This window comes from Mesoplodon bidens (assembly GCF_964165515.1).
Source record: "Mesoplodon bidens genome assembly, chromosome: 8".
Taxonomy (NCBI): Eukaryota; Metazoa; Chordata; class Mammalia; order Artiodactyla; family Ziphiidae; genus Mesoplodon; species Mesoplodon bidens.
The window spans coordinates 83,055,535-83,078,970 of record NC_138165.1 but is presented as its reverse complement, the minus strand read 5'-3'; the positions used below and the strand labels follow the sequence as shown (position 1 = coordinate 83,078,970).

The window sequence follows — 23,436 nt, the reverse complement described above, 5'->3', positions numbered from 1 at the left end:
TGTCCCCTGCCTCGGCATTCTGCATCCTGTTGGGTAAATATGGACACCGCCCCCCCTCGATGGATTAGAGCATGTTGGTGGGGATACTTTGTACATCCCCCTTAGACAATTGAGATGGAAACTCAAGTTCAAGCCCCTACATTAAAAAACCAGTGCCAGGGACGTCTCATGCATTTGTCTGAGCCTTATTTATTCTCCATCATGACTCCTTCTTGCTGGGTAGCTAAAAAGGTGTGTTAGCACGTGCAGCTCATCACTTCTACCATTGTGTTACATGTGTGAGTGCACTGTTCGTCAAAACTGTTTTCAGTCTAAGACGCTTCGCTTTTGGCTACAGTTATATTCTCGGGGCTGGCAGGATTTTGTTAATTCATATATTGCGATGATAGCTCCAGAGCCACAAACAGCATCAACGTATTGCCTCTGTCAAAACACTCCCTCCACAGTGTTTAATCCTAAAATAGATGTGTTTAGAGTCAGCCATGGCTGAGCATTTCAGGGCTTATTCATTAAAAGAAATAGGAGTTGGAAATTCAGAGGACTTCATGTTAATCATTACTAATCTAAGCACTGGTTGCACTCTCACAAAAAGTTGTTTTGCTGCCTCCTGTCCTAGATGGTGGGTCCTTGTCTAGGTGTCTAGAGCCACGGCATCCCCAGTCTCCAGATTCTCAGGGCCTGATGCATAGTAGATGATCAGTAGATACTTGGGGAAGGAATGAATGAGTGAAATTTGTTGAATTTCTCTACTTATAAATGCTATTTCTGTGCTTTTGATTTGTACCAAAAAAAAAAAAAATCATTTCCGCAGTCTGAGTACAAGTTGGCCAGAAAGACATTAAACTGTTTCCAGTTTTCCTTCTTCTTCTTATCCTAAGAATACAGTACTTTCCATCTGCCTTAACCACAATTTCCATGCACTTCAATACCGAAAGCCAGAAATTTTATATTTAAAATGAATTTTGGAGACTACTTCTATTTTTTAAAATGAAAACAAAATACTAAGCCAGGGAGAAAATAAGGAGAGGAAAGAAATCAAGGATGAGAAAAATAACTATGAGACAACATATAAAACGGGAAAACGGAGATAATTGTACAGGAGCTTTTAAAATATTGTATTTTGGGTATCCTGCCCAATCAGTGTTCAAAATTGGTTCTCTGCTAGATTTGAGATTTTATTACTTTTGAAAATCAACATACTATTTATGAGAGCAAATGGTCACTTGGGCTATGCCTGTTGTAATATTCGGGCTGTTATTTTTGTCATTTCACACGCAGAAATATAGCCAACATGCAACTCAAAACGGTAACCCAGCTCTGAGTTAGCACTTTAACAATTCAGTATGATGATAGAAAAGCTCTACTTAGGGTCCTCCCCACCACCCCCCTCTTTAAAAGCAGATATTCTGTAACATTTTAGTTTTCTGCCTGGCATTAACCTTTCTTTGTTTTTTGTTTTCAAACTCACAAATTCTCACACTCTCAACTCACTCAACTCCCATAGTCACTGCACTGTATGTCATCTTGGAAAGGTTTCCTCTTTGTCATGTGCCATTGATTACAGACTAAAATTATTCTTCATCTCACAGATAAGAGCACAAACCTTTGAGAATTGTATCTCATTTTCAGGGGTGTCTAGTTACAGCATAAGTGGATCCTGTTAGGCCAGAATCACCAAGCGAACTTTCCCACACAGCTGTCTTTTCCCCACACTGTGTCGGTGCCTCTCAGCAATATTTGCTTATTGCCCAAAGAACACGGTCATGTTCTAAATCAAGCAAAGAACCCCTTTCCAGGTGCATATTTCTCTCCTGCTTTTTAACACCCACATGAAGCTCCAGGGTTAAGGCTGGCATGCCCTTCCTTGTGGGTAATTCCTAGGACAGAGGATTTACTATTTCATTGTCCCTAAGCTGGGTACAGGCTATTCAATACCATGTTTATAGCAATGGCTTAGGATTTCCATTCAGAATCCAATATTCTTGCTGACATGTTCAATTGCAATGATATACTATTTTCTTCCCTTAAAAAATAACCCACAAGTGTTTCAATTATTAGCACAGTTGTGAAGATGGCACGAGGGTTGTGGCAGATGCAGTAAGGCAAAATTATAACATACTCCCCATTTCAGAGCCAGATTTCTATTCCATGTGTATTTTCTGAAGACTTTATGTGCGGGTGGGATGGTGAGGGGAGACCCCTCAGTGATCTACCTGGGTAAGGAGGCGTACTGTCTCTCCATCCCCTCAAAGCGGAGGTTGTGTGCGTTCCCATCTGGACCCTTTCCAGACACCTGTGGAGAGAAAAGTAATTAGAGATGAAGATCCATTATGCACCCTGGTTACTGACAATGCATCTCAAAATTGTAATCACTGCACAAACGCTGCTGCTGCCTGCCAAAAATTAACCACGGGAAAGCAGGCAAGAACTCAGCATCGTTATAGGAATTGATGATCGAGCTACAAACATGGCATTTAACGACAAAGTCACTTCTTTCAAAAAAAGGGTCATTGTCAAACTGACTCCCTCCTGTCACCATGCCAGGGATATTCTGTAGATTGTTAAGAGGGCTTTTTTTTTCCTTTCAAAATGGCTTTAATTTGCAGAACAGCTTTAGACTGGCAGGAAAATTGAGAAGATAGTACAGAGGGTTCCCATATAGTCTGCACCCAGTTTCCCTATAACTAACATCTCATATTCCTATGGTATATTTCTTACAATTAATAAATCAATATTAATACAGTATTGTTAACTCAAGTTCGTAGTTTATTCAGATTTTATCTATTTTTTTTTCTGTTCAGGATCCCATTCAGGACACCATATTACCTTTAGTCATCATGTCTCCTTAGGCTCCTCTTGGCTATGATAAGAGTGTATACTTTCCACGAAACCTTTCTTTACTACCTGGGATCGGTGGCAAGCAGCTACCTCTTCCACAGCTTCTACGAAGCCCTCTCTGATCACCTGAGCCTCACTGAGCCCGCTCCCTTATAAACAAACACAGAGAAGTGACAAACTATTTTCAATCTAGTGTTGGTCTTTATTGGTTTTTGTCCCTTCCTATGTACTTCCTGTGTTCACCTCTCTTCAGGTCTCTTCCACCAGCCTCTGAGATTCTGATGGGCACTGAGTGACTGGCCCCAGTAGGTTCTCAATAAAGTGCGTTAGTGCCATGAATCTAAAGACTTTACATATAGTCTTTCTGTATCTATCATACAAACTAAAGACACATATGGGATGAACATGGCATTTGAAGGTACTTGGTGACCAATCAATTCCTCACTTGTTCCCGTCAACACGTGGTTTATGGCCACTCTGTGCTAGGGTACCTCTCATATAATGGGCATGGAAGGGGTAAATAGAAAACCTGGCCTCTTATAATGGAGGGGAAGGGAGAGTTTGCTAATAAGCACAGGAAGTAACAGTGTCAAGGTTGTAGAGGAAATTTTTCTGGGTAGTACTCAAGCTGGAATTTATTTTCCTCCTAGGAAAAGTCCCAGCTCTCTATGCAACCACCATCCCAGCTTGGGTGGTGTGTGTAGGGAGGGTTTGTCAGGGGAGGTGTTGCAAAATGAGAATATACGCACATTTAGAGTTAAGAAAGACTATTCCTGGTGTCACATTATTACAGGAGGCCCTTAGGAGTGTGCCCTGTAACACCTCTTTATATTTCACCAATACATGGAACAGGAGCACCTGGCGTTATCTGAGAGATTGACAGCCCAATAGCTACCTAGGTAGGATGAAGATTGCACTTACAGCTTTAGAAGCAACTACAGAGAGACAGAATTTTCTGCATTAGGATAAAGCCCTGATTTAAACTGCTAACCTTTTAAACAAAAACTAGGGGCAAGGATGGTGTCAGGCAGTTAGGGGATAAATAAATGGCACAGAAAAAGAAGCGATGGATAGAAGTATTGTCCCCAGTCACTCCTATCTAAGGTTTGGTTTGTTTGTGACCTATTTTTTTTATGGAGGGAGAATTAATGTAGATACCAGAAATATGTTGAAGATTACTAATTGTGGTTGTTATAAAAACATCGTGCTTCATTGCCGTAGATACAGAAGAATAAGGAATGAGGTGGGTCTTTTAGGAGACTGTGGGTAAAATAAAAATTAAAAAAAAGAAAAACATCTTATTTATGTATCCTTAGTATGGCTTTAGACATTTACAACTAATTTTTTTCACGTGGCCACAAAACTCCAAGTTAATACTTTCAGGGCCGTTATCTGAACCAGCCTGGCTTAATGATGGCAGTCAACATTCTGGTATCTCAGGAGGCAGCGCCCATGTGCTGTGGTTCTTCTGGTAAGCTGCTGGCATGCTAGATTCTGTGAAATGTAGGATGATCCTTATCCTTAAGCAACTTTTAGTCTTGTTGGGAAAACAAGGATCAGAAATGAAATAATTAAAGAGTGATGTAGGACAATGCATGAACCAATGTCATTCAGGATGTTACTAGCAGAAGCACAGATGATGGTGTTTGGAAAGACTTCATGGAAGTAGAAGAGTGAAGGCCAGGTTTCAAAAGATGGATGGCATGCTTATACATCAAAAATTATTCTGTTCTTGAAAACAGTATGGAGGTTTCTCAAAAAAACTAAAAATAGGGTTACCATATGATCCAGCAATCTCACTCTTGGGCATACATCTGGATGAAAGCTCTAATTCAAAAAGATACAGGCACCACAGTGTTCACTGCAGCACTATTTACAATAGCCAAGACATGGAAGCAACCTAAATGTCCATTAACAGATGAGTAGATAAAGAAGATGTGGGGTGTGTGTGTGTGTGTGTGTGTGTGTGTGTGTGTGTATACATATATATACATATATCTATATATGCATATATATATGTATATATATATATATGGTGGAATATTACTCAGCCATAGAAAAGAATGAAATATTGCCATTTGCAGCAACATGGGAGGACCTAGAGATTATCATACTAAGTGAAGTAATTCAGACAGAGCAAGACAAATATCATATGGTATTGCTTATATGTGGAATCTAAAAAAATGATACAGGTGAACTTATTTAGAAAACAGAAACAGACCCACAGACATAGAAAACAAGTTTATGGTTACCAAAGGGGAAGGAGGGGAGGGATAAATTGGGAGTATGAGAGTAAAATTGATAAACAACAAGGATTTGCTGTATAGCACAGATTCAATATCTTGTCATACACTATAATGGAAAAGAATCAAAAAAAGAACATAGATATACACATATATATGTATAACCGAATCATGCTGTACACCTGAAACTAACACAATATTGTAAATCAACTATACTTCAATTAAAAAATTATTCCATTCTTCACCAATTGTATATGTATTTGTGTGTTTAATTTGTGTGTTTAATACTGCAGCATCTTTAATACAATCGTTCAATTAGTAATTACTGAACACCTTCTGTATTCTAATGCCACATTAGGGACCACTTTCAAAACAATGAACAGAGGCTTGATTTCTTCATTGCTTTAAATATAAAAGAGACAGGCCTGCAAACAATTACAGTACAATGAGATCACCGCTGGAGTGTCAGTCTGAAGGAGGTAGTGGGAGTCTGAAGGAACAGATACCAGAGTCCACCTGGGAGAGTTGAAGACAGCTTCATGTGGGTGTTGAAGCTTCATCTAAAACTTGAATATGAATGAGGAGGAGTTTGTTAGGAGAAGGAGAGGGTAGGAGAAGCAGGAGAAGGCATTCTCAGTAGACAGAACGAAAGTGAAACAACATGGAGGCATAAAAGGAGCACTGTGTTCCCAGGGAATGTCAAAATTTGGTAAAAGAAGAAACAGAGGCTCTAAGGAAAAGGATATTAGTAACAGTAGCAACAATATCAATGGTGCTACTATTATGGTTACAACAATATTATTGCCACTAGTGCAATTTTTTAAATAGATTTTATTTTTTAGAGAAGTTTTAGGTTTGTAGCAAAATTGAGAGGAAAGTACAGAGAGTTCCCATATATATCATGGATCATCCTTTTGGTGTCATATCTAAAAATTCATCACCAAACTTAAGGTCATTTGGATTTTTTCCAATGTTATCTTCTAGGAGTTTTACAGTTTTGCATCTTACATTTAGGTCTGTGATAATTTTTGTGAAGACTATAAGGTCTGTGTCTAGATTCTTTTTTTCTTTCTTTTCTTTTCTTTCTTTTTTTTTTTTTTTTTGCATGTGGATGTTCAGTTTTTCCAGCACCATTTGCTGAAAAGACTATTTTTGCTCTATTATATTGCTTTTGCAACTTTGTCAAAGATCCATTGACTGTGTTTCTGTGGGTCTATTTCTGGGCTCTCTATTCTGTTCCACTGATCTATTTGTTGATTTTTTCTCCAATACCATACTGTCTTGATTACTGTAGCTTTATAGTAAGTCTTGAAGTTGGGTAGTGTGTGTCCTCCAACTTTGTTCCTCTCATTCAACATTGTGTTGGCTATTCTGGGACTTTTGCCTCTCCACATAAACTTTAGAATCACTTTGTAACTTGCTGGGATTTTGATTGGGAGTACATTGAATATATAGATCAAGCTGGGAAGAGCTGACATATAGACAATATTGAGTCTACCCAAGAACATAGACTATCCAACATGGACTCTCCCTACATTTTTTAGTACTTCTTTGATTACTACAATTTAACACTTATTTGGCCCTTATTGAGTGCCAAGTACAAGGCTAAATGTTTTATTTGCATTAGCCCATTCATTCCTCCCAAATATCCCCAATGGTTGCCCAATTTTGCACATGAGAAAACTGAGCAGTTGCCTAAGGTCATACAGCTAGGACACGGCATATCTGAGACAAGGTTCAGGTCTGTCTGATCCCAGAGTCCAAGCTCTGGAGAAAGTGCCATGGACTGGATTTTGGAGGAGCTCATGCCAAGGAACTTGATTTTACCATTAGTTGATGGTGAACCCACTGAGAAGTGATATTCCATAAGTGATAGCACATATTGAACAGTCAGAGAGATTATTCTTGCCATAGTATGGAGGTTCCCGTGACAGTCTAAGTCAGAGATGATAAAGGCCTAAACAGGGGGCTATTCAAAAGGATGGAGACAAGGGAGCATCATAAAGATGTTAAAAGGGTAAATTTAATACAACTGACTGAGAATTAATGGGAAGGATGTGTCTGGAATCATGCCAAAGTTTCCAAACTTAGCAACTAGGTGAATTTGATAACCGTTGCCAAGATGGGGCTAAAAAAAGAACAGATTTAGGGGGTAGGGGTAGGGGTTGGAGGAGGGAACACTTAGATATATTAAGCTTGAGTTGGGACATCTGATGGAAATGTCTGAGAGATAACTGAGTATAAAATTTTGCGATGTAAAAGAAAAATCTAGACTAGAGATGTAGAATTGAGAAACATTCAGCCTATAGTTGGTACCTGAAACCTTGGAAAAGAATTAGACGGCCCAGGAAGAATCTACAGGGACAGAATAGAAGAAAAGACATGTGATGAAAAGAGAGAATACCAATAATAATCTTAGAAATACCGTAATTTAAGGGGCAGGCAAAAAAAAAAAAAAAAAAAAAGTTGAACCCAGGAGGGAGTATGAGTAAAAGTTGTTGGTCAAGAAGAGAGCAAGGAGAGAACGTTCACGGGAATTAAGGGAAAAGAATTCCACGAAAGAGGGAGTGGTTCACAGTGTCAAAAGCAGCCAAGAGCTTCAGTAAGACAAGATCTGTGGCTTATATGGTGTGTTGGCGAACTTACTCGATGCTCCCTCCTTGTCGAGGGTCACTCTGAACCACAGAGCCTGGAAAGCTGAAAACTACCTTTCCCAGAATTCCCTTGTAGTCAATGTTCTGGGTGTGATTTAAGGTGGGCCACGTCATTTGAGAAATGGAGTTGAGGCACTGGCGATGCTTCCACTGTTGGTTCTGGCAAGAACGTCCAAATGTGTGCTTGGTTTTCTCATGGCAGTGTTAGCAGATGTGCCAGCTCTAGTTTCTGGGGGTGGAGTGTAGCTTTCATAGCTAGCTTTGGAGCTGGTGGCACTAAAGGCGAATTCCTATTTGTGGCACCTTCCTAATTATGGTGGCTTCTGAAATAGGCATTATTGTGTGGCTTGTGGAGCCAAAACCTTCCTCAAAGAAATGGCACAACTCCCTGGGTAGCCTAGTTCTGTTGTGTGGCTTGGGAACTCATTCCTGAAAGCTTATCTAAAAATTTGTTTCCTAGCCTTCCTTATGGTTCTGTAAGCCTGTTAATATGGTGTAAGAAATTTGTTCCTGCTTAAACTAGCTAGAGTGTATATTGTTCTCTGCAACTGAACATTGACTGATAGAAAGTCTGTAAAAGGGTATGTGGGAATTGGCAATGAGATGTTGCTTGGTGCTTTATTGAAAGCCAGACTCTATGGTGTTGAAAATCTTTACAGTTTTCTAATAAATAAACACCCACTGGTTGCACTGTCTTATGCTATCACGTTCAGAAAATGAGATTAATACTTTCAAGTAAATAAACATTTGGTAGTGACTCTAAATATTAGAGCCGCATGCTAAGTACTCTAAGACACAGAAATGAGAAAAGTCATTTCCTGCTCAGGGACACACGGTTGGTCAAGGGAGATGATAGCAATACATTTGTGTTCCATTATTTAAAAAACAGATTTACCTGTTTTTTTCTCCCTAAGTCACCCAAAGATGACCTCTGTTAACATTTACAAATATACACATATTTTAATGGTATATAGAATTTTTCCCAACTATTTACTACTGGCATTTTCCTGTGCTAGTAGACATGTTTCCACAAACGTGAATTTTAATAGCTATATAAGATTTATGGATAAATCATAACTTATCTAATCTCCTCCTGTAATTTGGTCACTTCTACTATCCCAACCAGAAATGCTGGCAATACAGATTATTGTGTTGGGGACAAAGATTCTTACAAATAGCTGTGAGCTGAAAGTAGGAAACTGCAGCTAGAGGGTTGCCAAAGAGAAACTAATTATAAGTTTTAGTCGGGTCCTTAGGAAGTCAAGCCACTTTTGGAGGGAGTGAGGGGAGAGAGAACTGGCAGAGGCATTTATAAGCTCATTTCTCATTTTGCTCTGTGCTCAACAAGACTCAGAAATGCGTCTCCTTGAAGAACTCCTTATTAGGTAATGTCTCGCATCACAAAAACATAAGGTCAGCGGCTTTGATCCAATTAATTTTTTTTAAAGAAGCCCTTTATCTCACTTGGTATCATGCAGGTTTTTTTTTTTTAATGTAATGACCTAAATATACATCTGATAGGAATAATCTTGACTTAAGCCGTAACAGAAACATAGTCTTTTCCACAACAATGTAATGTTAGAACTTATGCTTGGATTTGGGGCATATTTATCTCTCTACTGCTCAGGAAGTGAAACTTCAGAGAGCTTATTCAAAACAACTTGAAAAGCTCATACCTTGGTATGCCTTGCACATGACGATCTTCTTTGTTTGGATTATGACAGTTTATGACAGCCTATCAGGAGGGCTTGGTGTTTGGGGGCGGGGGGCGAGCAGGGGGGATGTTGAATTAAGATGCTTTTAGTCCATGGGAGTTCTCCCAATTTCATTCACTCAGTGCCTGCTGGCTGTGGTGTTAAGAGCCTTGTTAAAATAAAGCTATTAGTCTTTTCTCTACAAAAGCAAGGAGCTTGCCACTTACACTCAGTGTTCCTTAAATTAGTGCGTATTTCTAGCCTGGCATTGCAAGAATCAGCAGTTTCATAAAGCAATATACTAAAGAGGCCATTTAACACCCCTGTTTCCCCCATTTGCAGATTAATGGAAGAGGGGAAGATTTAATGCCCTTTCAAACATTTTTAAACAATTCATTAAAATTAAAGGATAAATCAAATATCTGATGATAAAAAGCGGAAACAATTTAAAATTAACATGTTTTCCTATTCCTACAGGTCAGGACACATTTTTGCCAATGTTGTAATTTATGTCCCATATGTCAATTTTCCTGAGGAAATTTAAAAGCTGCTGTGATGGAAAGGCTGTGCAAAGGTGCAATACAGCTTATTCACCTATACATAACATCCTCACTTACAAATATGTCTTACTCAGACCCATTACCCAAAAATGAGTTTCATGCTGCCAGACACATCATAAGATTAAAATGCAAAGTATAAAAATGTAGATGCCATTTTAGGAAATATGCCTTTCATTTCAAGTTGGTATCATGACAGATATTTTTGAGCAGTTTCCAGAAGCTTCCTTTTAATTACATTGCTTTTACCTAGCTATAGGTTTGGCTGGAAGGTTTTTAAAGGAATCAGCTCAATAAAAACATCTAAAAAGTTATAAACTTGGCTTTGAGAATCTTCTAATATTCAGACACTCTTCTAAAATGCTACATGTTTGGAGGAAGGGCAACTGACAATATTCCATCTAAACAAAAAGAAACTAATTAAAATAAGCTGCTTAATTATTTCTCTTTTGCAATGTGAAGTATATTATTCCTGAGATATGTATTTACAAATATGCTATCTAGAGAAGCAAAAGTACACACACTCATTCAAACCATTATTTCTGAAGTGTTTATTTTCTCTAATTTAATTTCAGTAATTTTGTCAAATAACTGGGTATTCAGCTTATAGACTTGCTTAGAACATCTGCTAGTTTAGAAAATACAGCAAATAAAAATATTTTTAAAATAACTCTTGGATAAGCTTTTTAACCATTTTGTGCCTGTATTTTCCTCCCTTGTAAAATGTTGGAGTTAAAACATAAATCCTTAAAGTCCCTTCTAACCTACACACATTTATAAAACTTATCTTGTATGTAGTTTCCACATTATGTTAACCAATTACACCTTATTAATATAATAACTATATGTGTGCACATAGTTATTTTAAAGCTGGATGACAAAGATAGCAAAGCAATCTGCAACATTATAAAGTTATAACACATTTATTGGGCTTTAAGCATTAAATTTCATGCTAGCACCATCCAAGTTCTAGCCATATACATATACATATGTACACATATACATATGTACACATTGGGCCACAGCCTGAATGATCTCTCTTCTGATTATCTTTGGAGAAAATAAAATCAGACATCTCCTGCCCAGCTCTGTTTGTGTCTGGGCCTAAGATACAGTTACCATAGAAACTATGATTGTGGATACAATTTACAAACTTGGCTTCATCTATCAGATGCACTTTGCGTGTGAGTGTATGTGTGTGTGTGCGTGAGTACATGTGTGCATATGTGTCTTGCCAATAAGCTTGAAGAGCAAACTCTGGCTCTACATCTTTAATTAAAGAGCCAGACACCACTCTTCATTTCCTTTTCCCATCTGTCTACCTACAAAAAGAGATCTTGTAACACTGACTGACATATAAACTCTTAGTTGGCAGAAGACAAAGGTCTGATGAAAAGATGAAAAAAAAAAAGGTATTAGGAAAAGCATTCCCCAAGAAACCTGTCTGTTCACACCTGTCCTGTATTTCCCAGGAACAGAATAAAAGGACTTTGGTGGAGTTCTGGTTAGTTACAGTAATCACTAGGTTCTAATATCTAGTACTTATTGAATTTGGTTTCCAATTGTTTCTTGGATATAATATGTGAGTTATTTACTCCTCTGCTGTTTTAGTTTATTGTACTCTGTGACAACCTTCTTTACACATCCTAAAAGAAACAAAGTTGACCTTCACAATATGACTAAATCTTAAAATGATAATAGTTGTTCACATTATTCCTTATGAGTTCATACTATCTCTTCTAACTATTAAGTCTTATAAAGGATATTCATTGACTAAAGCTCTCTAGCATATTTAAAATATACTTGCATTTATAAAGACTAAACAATGTAAATAAATATATGCAAAATTTTAAGCTCTTCAGAATTTTTTTAATAGTTTAGTCAGTGGGCAAGTTCAAATCACTCCCATTATAGTTACTAGAAAGAAAAGATTCTCTGGAACACTCTACAATCAGTATCATGAGTTAAAATCAATGTGACCATTTCCATTTCTGCCTCATTTTACACACGAGGAAACCAGAGTTCAGAGGATGTTAAAGCAACTTGCCCAAAGGGTCATACAGTGGCAAAGACAAGATCCAAACTGAGATCTGCCTGACCCCAAAGTAATGCTTGTCTCACTCTTAATGCTGCCTCATATGTTAGAAGGGATCATTATAGTTACTGTTGCTCTATTTCTTAAACAAAGAACTGAGGCATCAGACCTGAAAGTTCAAATAAACCTATGTTGGCAGTGAGATGGAATACATGAAATTATGACTGTCTGTGAGCATTCTGAATGTGCTTATGGTCATCACAGCCATACCGCCGAACCCCAATTGCCTAGTGATATTTATTTAAAATAGCTGGAGGGGGCTTCCCTGGTGGTGCAGTGGTTGAGAGTCTGCCTGCCGATGCAGGGGACACGGGTTCATGCCCCGGTTCGGGAAGATCCCACATGCCGTGGAGCTGTTGGGCCCATGAGCCATGGCTGCTGAGCCTGCGCATCCGGAGCCTGTGCTCCGCAACGTGAGAGGCCACAACAGTGAGAGGCCCGCGTACAGCAAAAAAAGAAAAAAAAAAAAGAAAAAGTAGCTGGAGGCATTAATATACGTATACATGTTAATTTTTTGTTATAGCAAAAATAATTTTTAATAAAAATAACTTTTAATAAAATGTTATTTTTTTTTAAAATATCCTGCTGTATTACCGTGGTTTTTTTCAGTATTCATGAATGGTGTCAGTCTATTAATTTGGTTTACACAAGACATCAGATTGCAAGCTTCATTAGAATTGAGACAATGCCTCTTTTTTGAGCCATTACATTCTCAAGGCCTGGCATATCACCTTGTTCATTAATATTTATTGAGTCAATGAAACAGAAGTCTCAAACATCTACTCAGTAGCAGTTAACACAAAAAATTAATCTGTTTCCCTAATGGCTACCTAGTTTTTTGAACCAGACCTGTTAAATAATAGGATACATACTATCAACATGTTTTTAAGGAAGTTTTATGGCATCTGTCCTTTGGTTAAGTCTTATTAAGACTGCACCTTTCAAGCTCTTTTGTTAATTTATTTATTTTTGGCTGTGCTGGGTCTTCGTTGCTGCATGCAGGCTTTCTCTAGTTGCGGTGAGCGGGGGGCTGCTACTCTTTGTTGGGGTGTGCGGGCTTCTCATTGCGGTGGCTTTTCTTTGTTGCAGAGCATGGGCTTCAGTAATTGTAGCACACGGGCTCAGTAGTTGTGGCTCGTGGGCTCTAGAGTGCAGGCTCAGTAGTTGTGGCGCACGGGCTTAGTTGCTCAGCAGCATGTGGGATCTTCCCAGACCAGGGCTCAAACCTGTGTCCCCTGCATTGGCAGGCAGATTCTTAACCACTGCACTACCAGAGAAGTCCCAAGCTCTTTTGTTTATTTAGTCCAGATTTATTTTCATTTCTTTAAAAACAAAAAAACAAAAAACAACCTAGAAACATTCTTATAGTTGAGATTTAAACTTGAATCTGGAGTATAAATCAAAACCATTAGGTGGGCTTCTCTGGTGGTGCAGTGGTTGAGAGTCCGCCTGCCGATGCAGGGGACATGGGTTCGTGCCCCGGGCCAGGAGGATCCCACGTGCCATGGAGCGGCTGGGCCTGTGAGCCATGGCCGCTGAGCCTGCACGTCTGGAGCCTGTGCTCCACAACGGGAGAGGCCACAACAGTGAGAGGCCCGCATACCACAAAAACAACAACAACAACAAAAAACCCATTAGGAACCTTAAGTATGTAATTGCTTAGAAAAGATTCTACTAGCTCAAAAATAATACTAGTACACTAGTAGGGGAAGCTTATCTGATAGAATAAATTACTGGGCACACTGGGAATAATCACTGTTGATCTAAACATGTACCTCAACGTGCAGCTTCACAAAGTTACCAGACCCATGCTACCATTAATGCTGGAATCAGACACACAATAGCCCTACATTTATATTAATCAAATTATTTTGCAACTGACTGCTATACCAGCAGAATTCAGTTCTAGGAAGATGAATGAAGACCAGAGGAGGAGAAAGGAAGAACTAAACAGATGACTTTCTGAAAAATTGATGCTCTTGTGTCAAAACCTAATTTGAACAATGAAACCAAACACACACACCCTGTCAATGGTTTTCTATTAACTAGTGAATAAAGTCTCTCAGTAACTGACAGCCATCTAACTTTCCAGCTTTGTGTTGTTCCTGTCATATATGCTCAACGATCTGATTGCACTGGGCATTTTATGGATCCCAAGAATGCACTTTTGTGCTGATGGCAAGATGTCTACTTCTGTAGTTTTGGTAGCTCTTCCAGCGGTCAAGTTAGTGCCTTAAACATGGCAAGGGCTCAATAAATGCTAATTGAGTGAATGAATGAAGCAACAAATGTTGCTCTGACTGGTTGTATTCACTGCTGTGAAGGGACAAGAAGAGGTGAAGGTAGCAGTGGGTAAGAAAAACAGATCTTGTAGAAGGTGGTGAGAACATTAAAACAGTGATAAACAGAGAAGAAAGCCTTGAAAAAGGGGTGTAGACAGGGAAAAGGGAAACAAACAAAACCCTGAGAAACAGAGAAAAGTTGCAAAAAAGGAAAGGGAACTATGGAATGAAAATAAGCTAGGTTATTGCAAACTATTCTCATTCTCAGCATACAGGTAATTCCTGTCCTAAGTTTCCATTAATCAAACTCTTGGACCAATCAGAAGAGTCCATTCCCCTACCAGGCTAGGTAATAGGACTTTGTTCTTCTGATTAGATGTATAGCATCTTACTTTCAAACTCTTTAAAATGTGAACATTTTAAGTCAACATTTAAAGTTGGATTTGATATAATCATTTAATTGGGCATTGATTCATCTACACAGAACTCATTACTGAATTCTTCAATTTCATCAACATAATTTCTTTCCAAATTATCTTTTATCTAGATGCGAGAAGTCCAAATGCTGTGAAAACTTTGCCAAAATAAAAAGCTTTTAGATTTCTAATGCTGGCTGGACACAAACCCATGGAAGAGAGCTGAAGAATCATGCATGCTTGCCAACTGCCAGATACGACTGCTTTTCCCATAATTAATGTCATTCTTGCTGTTCAAGTACCATTTCCATCCTCTAATAATTTCCATTAATAGAGGAAGTTTCTGCAGTAATCTTTGCATGCTGAAAAACCACTGTGGCTTCCATACACATTTTAACCTATATAATGACAATGAGTGAAAGGGGGATGGTTAGAGATATTACTGTAACCCAGAGCTGCATTTGCTTGGTCATCGTTTTCAACCTCCAAAAACTGTCCAAAGGGCTTAGACCTCGGTGCTTAGAAATCAGGTCCGGTGCTCTGATTTTGATAGCACTGGACCATATGAATTTATACCCAGACGAGAAAGTGTATAGAATGAGTGTACTGAACTATTCATTACCGAAAAATAAATGCGGAAAGAGAGTATTTTTAAAAAGACAATAACAAAAGATGAGCAGATGCAAATATAAGCTCAGGTCCTGTAAAATAAGATAAATTGAAGTTGAAGCTTCCAGTAAGAGGAATTGATAGACCAGCTGCAAATCATACCCCAAACCTGCCAATTCACACTGCTTTTTAGTACGCTGCTGCAAAATCAAGAACTCAGCTTAGGATATAAAATGGTGCAAATATACAGAGAGCAACAACAACAATAAAAATCGGCTCAAGTTTCTTGTAGGAGCCAAGAAATGAACGTAGCATGATGGCACCACAGTAGTCCCATACCAGGGAGGAGGCACCGAGTGGTTAAAGAGGTCCTAGGGGTCCTTTCCTGGGTTTCCCTGTGTGCTGAATACTGACACTACAATGAGGAGTTTTGATACAGGAAGACCAGTACCAAGATTGTTTTCCCCTCTGTTTCTAAGCTGCTTTGGAAATAGCCGAAGTCTACATCAAAGCTTCATCTCCTTTGCCTAAGATGGCTTTAGAAACACTCCACCTGAGCCACGTCTAACCTTCCTCTGCCTTCTCTGTGAAGTCCACCCAGCAGAGATCTGACACTGCCACTGGAGCAGGAAGCACTCACTCTGCGTGATGACCTGGGGGAGGCGGGGAGGGGCTGAGGTTTGGAAACTGTGTTCAGTGACCTGATTCAAGCTTGAGAACCAGGTACCAAAGTTGCTGAGGGAATAGTACAGAAACAATACTTGTGTGGGGGCTTTCATAGCCATTGTTAAAATAAAAAACAGCTGGTCATTAACTGTGACAACTGTGCTTCCACCTGGTAAAAAATCTGGGCGGACAGGGCGATCAGCAAGGGCTGGCTTTGGGGCTTGGATGCTGATGGGCACCTGACCCTGGACTTGGCGGGGCTGTGCACACATCTACTCTCGAGGCCGACCCTTTGCGGGCCAATACTAATTTTCAAAATATCTGTCCTGTTTGTAAATGTGCTTGCTGTCTAGTTCCTACACACATTTAGAATGAATATCAACAGATACGATATCAATAAAGGATTTTACAATGATCAAAGGATGTTCTCATACATCATCGGACTCATCCATGCCACTACACTGACCAAGAGAAAGGCAGGTGTTGCACATTCCTTGTAAGACTATTTGCTCAAAGAGGGAGGCACAACAGTAAGACAATCCTAAAAAAGCACCATCATTCCTACAGTGCGCCACGTCCCTCCATTCTAACCGGAAACTGACTTGAAAAAGAGTTTCTAATTGGACACCGAGAGGCCATGGTCCCTATAGCCTGCACAGCTTGGGGCGTGGTGGTCAGGAGCACCTACTCTAGAACAGACTGGCTGGGCTTGAATTCCATTATCTGCTGCGTGACCTTGAGCAAGCTAACTTCTGAGCCTCAGTTTTCTCACCTGTAAAACAGGGCTAATAACAGTACCCACCTCAGATGGTTACTGTAAGGACTAAATGGTATGAGGCATGTAAACCACATAATACATGTCTTACATATAGAGTCTACTTATATGTTCAATAAATCAGAGTTGTTCTTATTGTTGCTGCAGTTACAGTGAACCTGACCTTTCTTCTGGTAAGAAAAATACCTGGAGAGAATCTCTTTCCTGCTCTGTAGGGGTCATTTCCATGATCCTCTGACTTGCCCTGGCTAAACTAATGGAAGCTTCTTCAGTACTACTGTTCCAAAAACAGTTCTGGGAAAGAGAGTAAGAGAGTGAGTAGAGAGAAAAAGAAAAGAGAGAGAGAGAGAGAGAGAGAGAGAGAGAGAGAGAGAGAGAGAGAGAGAGGGCACATGCAAGGGAACACTCTTACTTTCTCTTGTAAAAGAGCTTCTTTTCTGCATTTTATATCTATATCTATATCTATATATATACACACATATATATATAGGATGAGTGGCTGGAATGATATGTCACATTTAAAAGGGTGATATATATATGTATGTGTGTGTGTGCATATTTACATGTATGAATATGTATATATATTTATACACACATACATATAATCATCTTACTACTCTACACAGGAACTGCTCAATGACTAGGATAAAGTTTGAATTCCTGAATATGACATCCAAGCCTTTCATAGTCTACTGTTGTTATCAGTATCATCATCATGTTTGCAGTCCCATTTCCAGCCACTTCATCCTTACACACCCTACATGTTCCCTTCTCCACCATTGGTCCTTCCCTGACCCCCATGCATGCCCACATTTCCATACCCAGCCTCAGCTTTTCCCTTTGCCCTTTTCTCCCACTACCAAGTCCTCTGGGAAGCTCTTCAGCAGAGCTAGTCACTTCCTATTTTCCAAGAGTCTGGATTATATCTTTTAAATTAACTATCTAGATTATTATTTTTAAATGATCTTGTACAATGATCTTTGTTAACACTTGTTGTCCTGCACATACTTCATGCTCAATAAAGGCCGGATGATGAAAAGAATGAACCACTTAAATGAAAAAAGTAATCTTGAAGGTGAGATGTAACATAGGCAAGCAGAGAAATATGTAATCCTAGACTACCCACAGAAAACAGACTTGGATTAACCTAGCTGTCCTACCTCAAGAGGCCATTAACAAGTGAGTACCATGCTCCAATTCATGAGGGAACATTAATTCCACTGCGCGAAGTGAAGCCAAGAAGCAGTATTCATTATGGTTTAGGAATTTCACAGTACAGATGTGAAGCGTGCATTTTATTACAACATTACTGAACTGTTTGGGATCACACATAAATACCGGGACCTTGTGTGTGCACTCCTACAGACTGGATGGGGAGAGGATGACAGCTGGGTCCTTTCCCAGGGCAGAACAGGCTCTGTGCACGGGTAGGGAGTGAGTCCACCCCTACCTGCTGACATCAGCCATTCTGTTAGAGGTCCTACCACAGTCTATTGTTGGTTTTCCAAAATGAGCACAATCCCAGATTTAGCTCCACTTTGTGGTAGAAGGCCCCATCATTGTGTTTTCAAGTCTGAAAGCATCTCTGGCTTCTGTGCTCAGAGAGAGGCCAGTTCAGGTACAGTTTCTCCTGAAAAGTAAAGATCCAGAGTCTGTAGGGAAGCATCATGTAGCAAGAGGTTGGCAGACAGGGAAAAGATAAAGAAAAAGAAAAAGGAAACCAACACTGGACATGATTCTCTCTAAGCAAAGTAACAAAATCCTAACTTAATGGCAGCTAAACAACTGAAAAGCTGGTTGAGTGCTATTTAGATGACTTCCCATATTTAAGAAGAAAAATGTTTATCTATTTAAAGGTGTATTCCTTGTGCCCCAGTATAGTATAAATGTTGAACAGAAATCAGCATCCATTTATTATCTACAACTGCTTTTTACCATTTTAGTGGGCCCAGATGGAGAATTGTAAGGTGATTTATAAACTGTAGCCTAATATACCTAACACCCCTAAGACGTAGGCAAAAGGATATACTCATCAATGTAATGAAACTAAGAAAAGTGAAAACTTAGGATGAATATTATGAGGAACTTCCAATGGTGTAATCCATTAGGAGGAGGGGTAATTTGCCAGGGGGAGTTGATTTGTGTGTTAGAAAATGTATACTGCCCATTCATAATGTATTTGTGACAGACGTAATGCCATGTCCACCTATAAATCAGATTTACCTTCTGTGCAAAGCCCTTCCTACTGAAGGCTTTCCTCATGGGCACTGACCTGAGAAGATTTAAAATCCAAAGGGCCCAATTACTAAAACTCTTCCATCATGTAATTGGACTTTGGTATGGAAAATAACACCAGTATTAATCCAAGTCATTTGGAAGAAAGTAGAGAGAACTTCATCTCCTGATTCTGTCAACTGGTCCAGCACAGTCTAGGGGATGGGTCTCTCTGAGCATCTTCCCCAAGAGCCATGGGAAACTTTTCCTTTGCAGACAGCAAATCTCCATAAATCAGACTAGCTATCCACATGTGAGTCACTGACCATATGAAGAATGCTGAATTTAAACTTAGGACGTTCACAGGGGAAACATCATTTTCAATTCAAGGGTCATCAGCCAGGAGCAACTCATCCAAAGAAAGAATGGGTAGAATCTTCAATCCTTAGGAACAGAGATAAAACACCATAATTCAAAGAGCATCAAAACTCAAGTGGGTGGGACAAGGAAAATGCAACACTTTGGAAAGAATAGGCATCGAGCCCCTGTCACTCCACTCCTGGGAACAGAGGAGCATGTGGTCCAAAAGTTCATGACTCATTTTTAAAAAAATCAAAATTCAATTCTGCACACTACATTTTCAGTGACCCATGACTCAGTTAACAGCCACCAGACACTTGCTCTACCTTGCAACTCTCACTCAATGAGAATTCAAATACAGAGTAAATGGCTTTAAAAGTCCCCAATTGCCTGATATTAATAAAAACCAAACTGCAAGAAACTACAAGAAGAAAAAGCACCTATTAAAGGTTTTTAGGTCCACACCAGTTTCCTTTTTTAAATTTTTTAAAAAACCTTTATTGGAGTATAATTGCTTTACATTGTTGTGTTAGTTTCTGCTGTATAACAAAGTGAATCAGCTATATGTATTCATATATCCCCTTATCCCCTCCCTCTTGTGTCTCCCTCACACCCTCCCTATCCCACCCCTCCAGGCGGTCACAAAGCACCGAGCATATCTCCCTGTGCTATGTGGCTGCTTCCCACTAGCTATCTATTTTACATTTGGTAGTGTATACATGTCCATGCCACTCTCTCACTTCATCCCAGCTTACCGGTCCCCCTCTCCACGTCCTCAAGTCCATTCTCTACATCTGCGTCTTTATTCCTGTCCTGCCCCTAGGTTTTTCAGAACCATTTTTTAAAAAATTCCACATATATGTGTTAGCATACGGTATTTCTTTTTCTGACTCTGACTTACTTCACTCTATATGACAGACTCTAGGTCCATCCACCTCACTACAAATAACTCAATTTCGTTTCTTTTTATGGATGAGTAATATTCCATTGTCTATATGTGCCACATCTTCGTTACCCATTCATCTGTCGATGCAAAATTAGGCTGCTTCCATGTTCTGGCTATTGTAAAAAGAGTTGCAATGAACATTGTGGTACATGACTCTTTTTGAATTATGGTTTTCTCAGGGTATATGCTCAGTAGTGGGATTGCTCGGTCATATGGTAGTTCTATTTTTAGTTTTTTAAGGAACCTCCATAATGTTCTCCATAGTGGCTGTATCAATGTACATTCCCATCAATAGTGCAAGAGGGCACCCTTTTCTCCACACCCTCTCCAGAATTTATTGTTTGTAGACGTTTTGATCATGCCCATTCTGACTGGTGTGAGGTGATATCTCATTGTAGTTTTCATTTGCATTTTTCTAATAATTAGTGATGTTGAGCATCCTTTCATGTGTTTGTTGGCAATGTGTATATCTTCTTTGGAGAAATGTCTATTTAGGTTCTCTGCCCATTTTTGGATTGGATTGTTTGCTTCTTTGATATTAGGCTGCACGAGCTGCTTGCATATTTTGGAGATTAATCCTTTGTCAGTTGTTTCGTTGGCAAATATTTTCTCCCAGTCTGAGGGTTGTCTTTTCATCTTGTTTATGGTTTCCTTTGCTGTGCAAAAGTTTTTAAGTTTCATTAGGTCCCATTTGTTTATCTTTGTTTTTATTTCCATTTCTCTAGGATGTGGGTCAAAAAGGATCTTGCTGTGATTTATGTCATAGAGTGTTCTGCCTATGTTTTCCTCTAAGAGTTTGATAGTGTCTGGCCTTACATTTAGGTCTTTAATCCATTTTGAGTTTATTTTTGTGTATGGTGTTAGGAAGTGTTCTAATTTCATTCTTTTACATGGAGCTGTCCAGTTTTCCCAGCACCACTTATTAAAGTCTTGACCCTTTACCAAAGATAAGGTGACCATATGTGTGTGGGTTTATCTCTGGGCTTTCTATCCTGTTCCATTGATCTATATTTCTGTTTTTGTGCCAGTACCATACTATCTTGATTACTGTAGCTTTGTAGTATAGTCTGAAGTCAGGGAGCCTGATTCCTCCAGCTCCGTTTTTCTTTCTCAAGATTGCTTTGGCTATTCGGGGTCTTTTGTGTTTCCATACAAATTGTGAAATTTTTTGTTCTAGTTCTGTGAAAATTGCCAGTGGTAGTTTGATAGGGATTGCACTGAATCTGTAGATTGCTTTGGGTAGTAGACTCATTTTCACAATGTTGATTCTTCCAATCCAAGAACATGGTATATCTCTCCATCTGTTTGTATCATCTTTAATTTCTTTCATCAGTGTCTTATAATTTTCTGCATACAGGTCTTTGCTCTCCTTAGGTAAGTTTATTCCAAGATATTTTATTGTGTTTGTTGCAGTGGTAAATAGGAGTGTTTTCTTAATTTCATTTTCAGATTTTTCATCAGTAGTGTATAGGAATGTTAGAGATTTCTGTGTGTTAATTTTGTATCCTGCTATATTACCAAATTCATTGATTAGCTCTAGTAGTTTTCTGGTAGCATCTTTAGGATTCTCTATGTATAGTATCATGTCATCTGCAAACAATGACAGCTTTACTTCTTCTTTTCCGATTTGGATTCCTTTTATTTCTTTTTCTTCTCTGACTGCTGTGGCTCAAACTTGTATGTAATTTTTGATAGTTTGATTAATATGTGTCTTGGCATGTTTCTCCTTGGATTTATCCTGTATTGGACTCTCTGTGCTTCCTGGACTTGATTGACTATTTCTTTTCCCATATTAGGGAAGTTTTCAACTATAATCTCTTCAAATATTTTCTCAGTCCCTTTCTGTTTCTCTTTTTCTTCTGGGACCCCTATAATTTGAATGTTGGTGTGTTTAATGTTGTCCCAGAGGTCTCGGAGACTGTCCTCAATTCTTTTCATTCTTTTTTCTTTATTCTGCTCTGTGGTAGTTATTTCCACTATTTTATGTTCCAGGTCACTTTTCCGTTCTACTGCCTCAGTTATTCTGCTGTGGATTCCTTCTAGAGAATTTTTAATTTCATTTATTGTGTTTCCCTCATGGTTTGTTTGCTCTTTAGTTCTTCTAGGTCCTTGTGAAATGCTTCTTGTATTTTCTTCATTCTATTTCCAAGATTTTGGATCATCTTTACTATTACTACTCTGAATTATTTTTCAGGTAGACTGCCTATTTCCTCTTCATTTGTTTAGTCTGGTGAGTTTTTACCTTGCCCCTTCATCTGCTGTGTGTTTCTATGTCTTCTCATTTTCCTTATCTTACTGTGTTTGGGGTCTCCTTTTGAATCGTGTCTTTCTGGTGGGCAGGACCGTGTCCGGTGGTGTGTTTGGGGTGTCTGTGAACTTATTTTGATCTTAGGCAGCCTCTCTACTAATGGGTTGTGTTGTGTTCCTGTCTTGCTAGCTGTTTGGCACAGGGTGTCCGGCACAGGGTGTCCAGCCCTGTAGCCTGCTGGTCATTGAGTGGAGCTGGGTCTTAGCATTGGAGATGGAGATCTGTGGGAGAGCTTTTGCCGTTTGATATTACGTGGGGCTGGGAGGTCTCTGGTGGACCAATGTCTTGAACTCGGTTCTCCCACCTCAGAGGCTCAGGCTTAACACCTGACCAGAGCACCAAGACCCTGTCAGCTACACGGCTCTTGAGGACATGGTTACCGCAGCAGGAGTCAAAGCAGGGAGGGTGGCAGAGGCACCCGGTAGGATGTGGGGAGGAAAATACTGCAGAAATGCAGAAGGCGCACTTGTGCCCTCCCCTGTCGGGAGGCGGCTGGCTTCACGCCTCCCCCAGGACACCTGGGTGCCAATGGGCACAGCATGGCTGGCGGGCAGAGGTTGTCCACTCCATTTTTAATTAGGCCTGCTGCCAAGTGTTTTTTAGACTCACTCTGATTGCTTCTCAACCTACCCTGGTGGGTTAACAAAATGCAGCACTGTTGAGCCTGTTTACAATCAGAAAGGACAACACACCAGGAAATGTGATTTGGAGTATAATTCTCTACTAGTCAGGGCCTCAAAGAAAAATGACCCAACACTGCAACGTGATTCTAATTGCTA

The 23,436-nt window shown here is 39.4% G+C and overlaps 1 protein-coding gene across 2 annotated transcripts in view; it reads right to left on the bottom strand.

Moving 5' to 3' along the window:
* PARD3B (par-3 family cell polarity regulator beta) overlaps positions 1-23,436 on the bottom strand; it is a 1,049,764-nt gene that overhangs the window by 72,841 nt on the left and 953,487 nt on the right. For both annotated transcript variants that reach the window (XM_081242115.1, XM_081242116.1), the window contains exon 22: positions 2,214-2,293. In XM_081242115.1, coding sequence (XP_081098241.1) covers positions 2,214-2,293 — 80 coding nt within the window. The remainder of the gene's footprint in view (positions 1-2,213; positions 2,294-23,436) is intronic.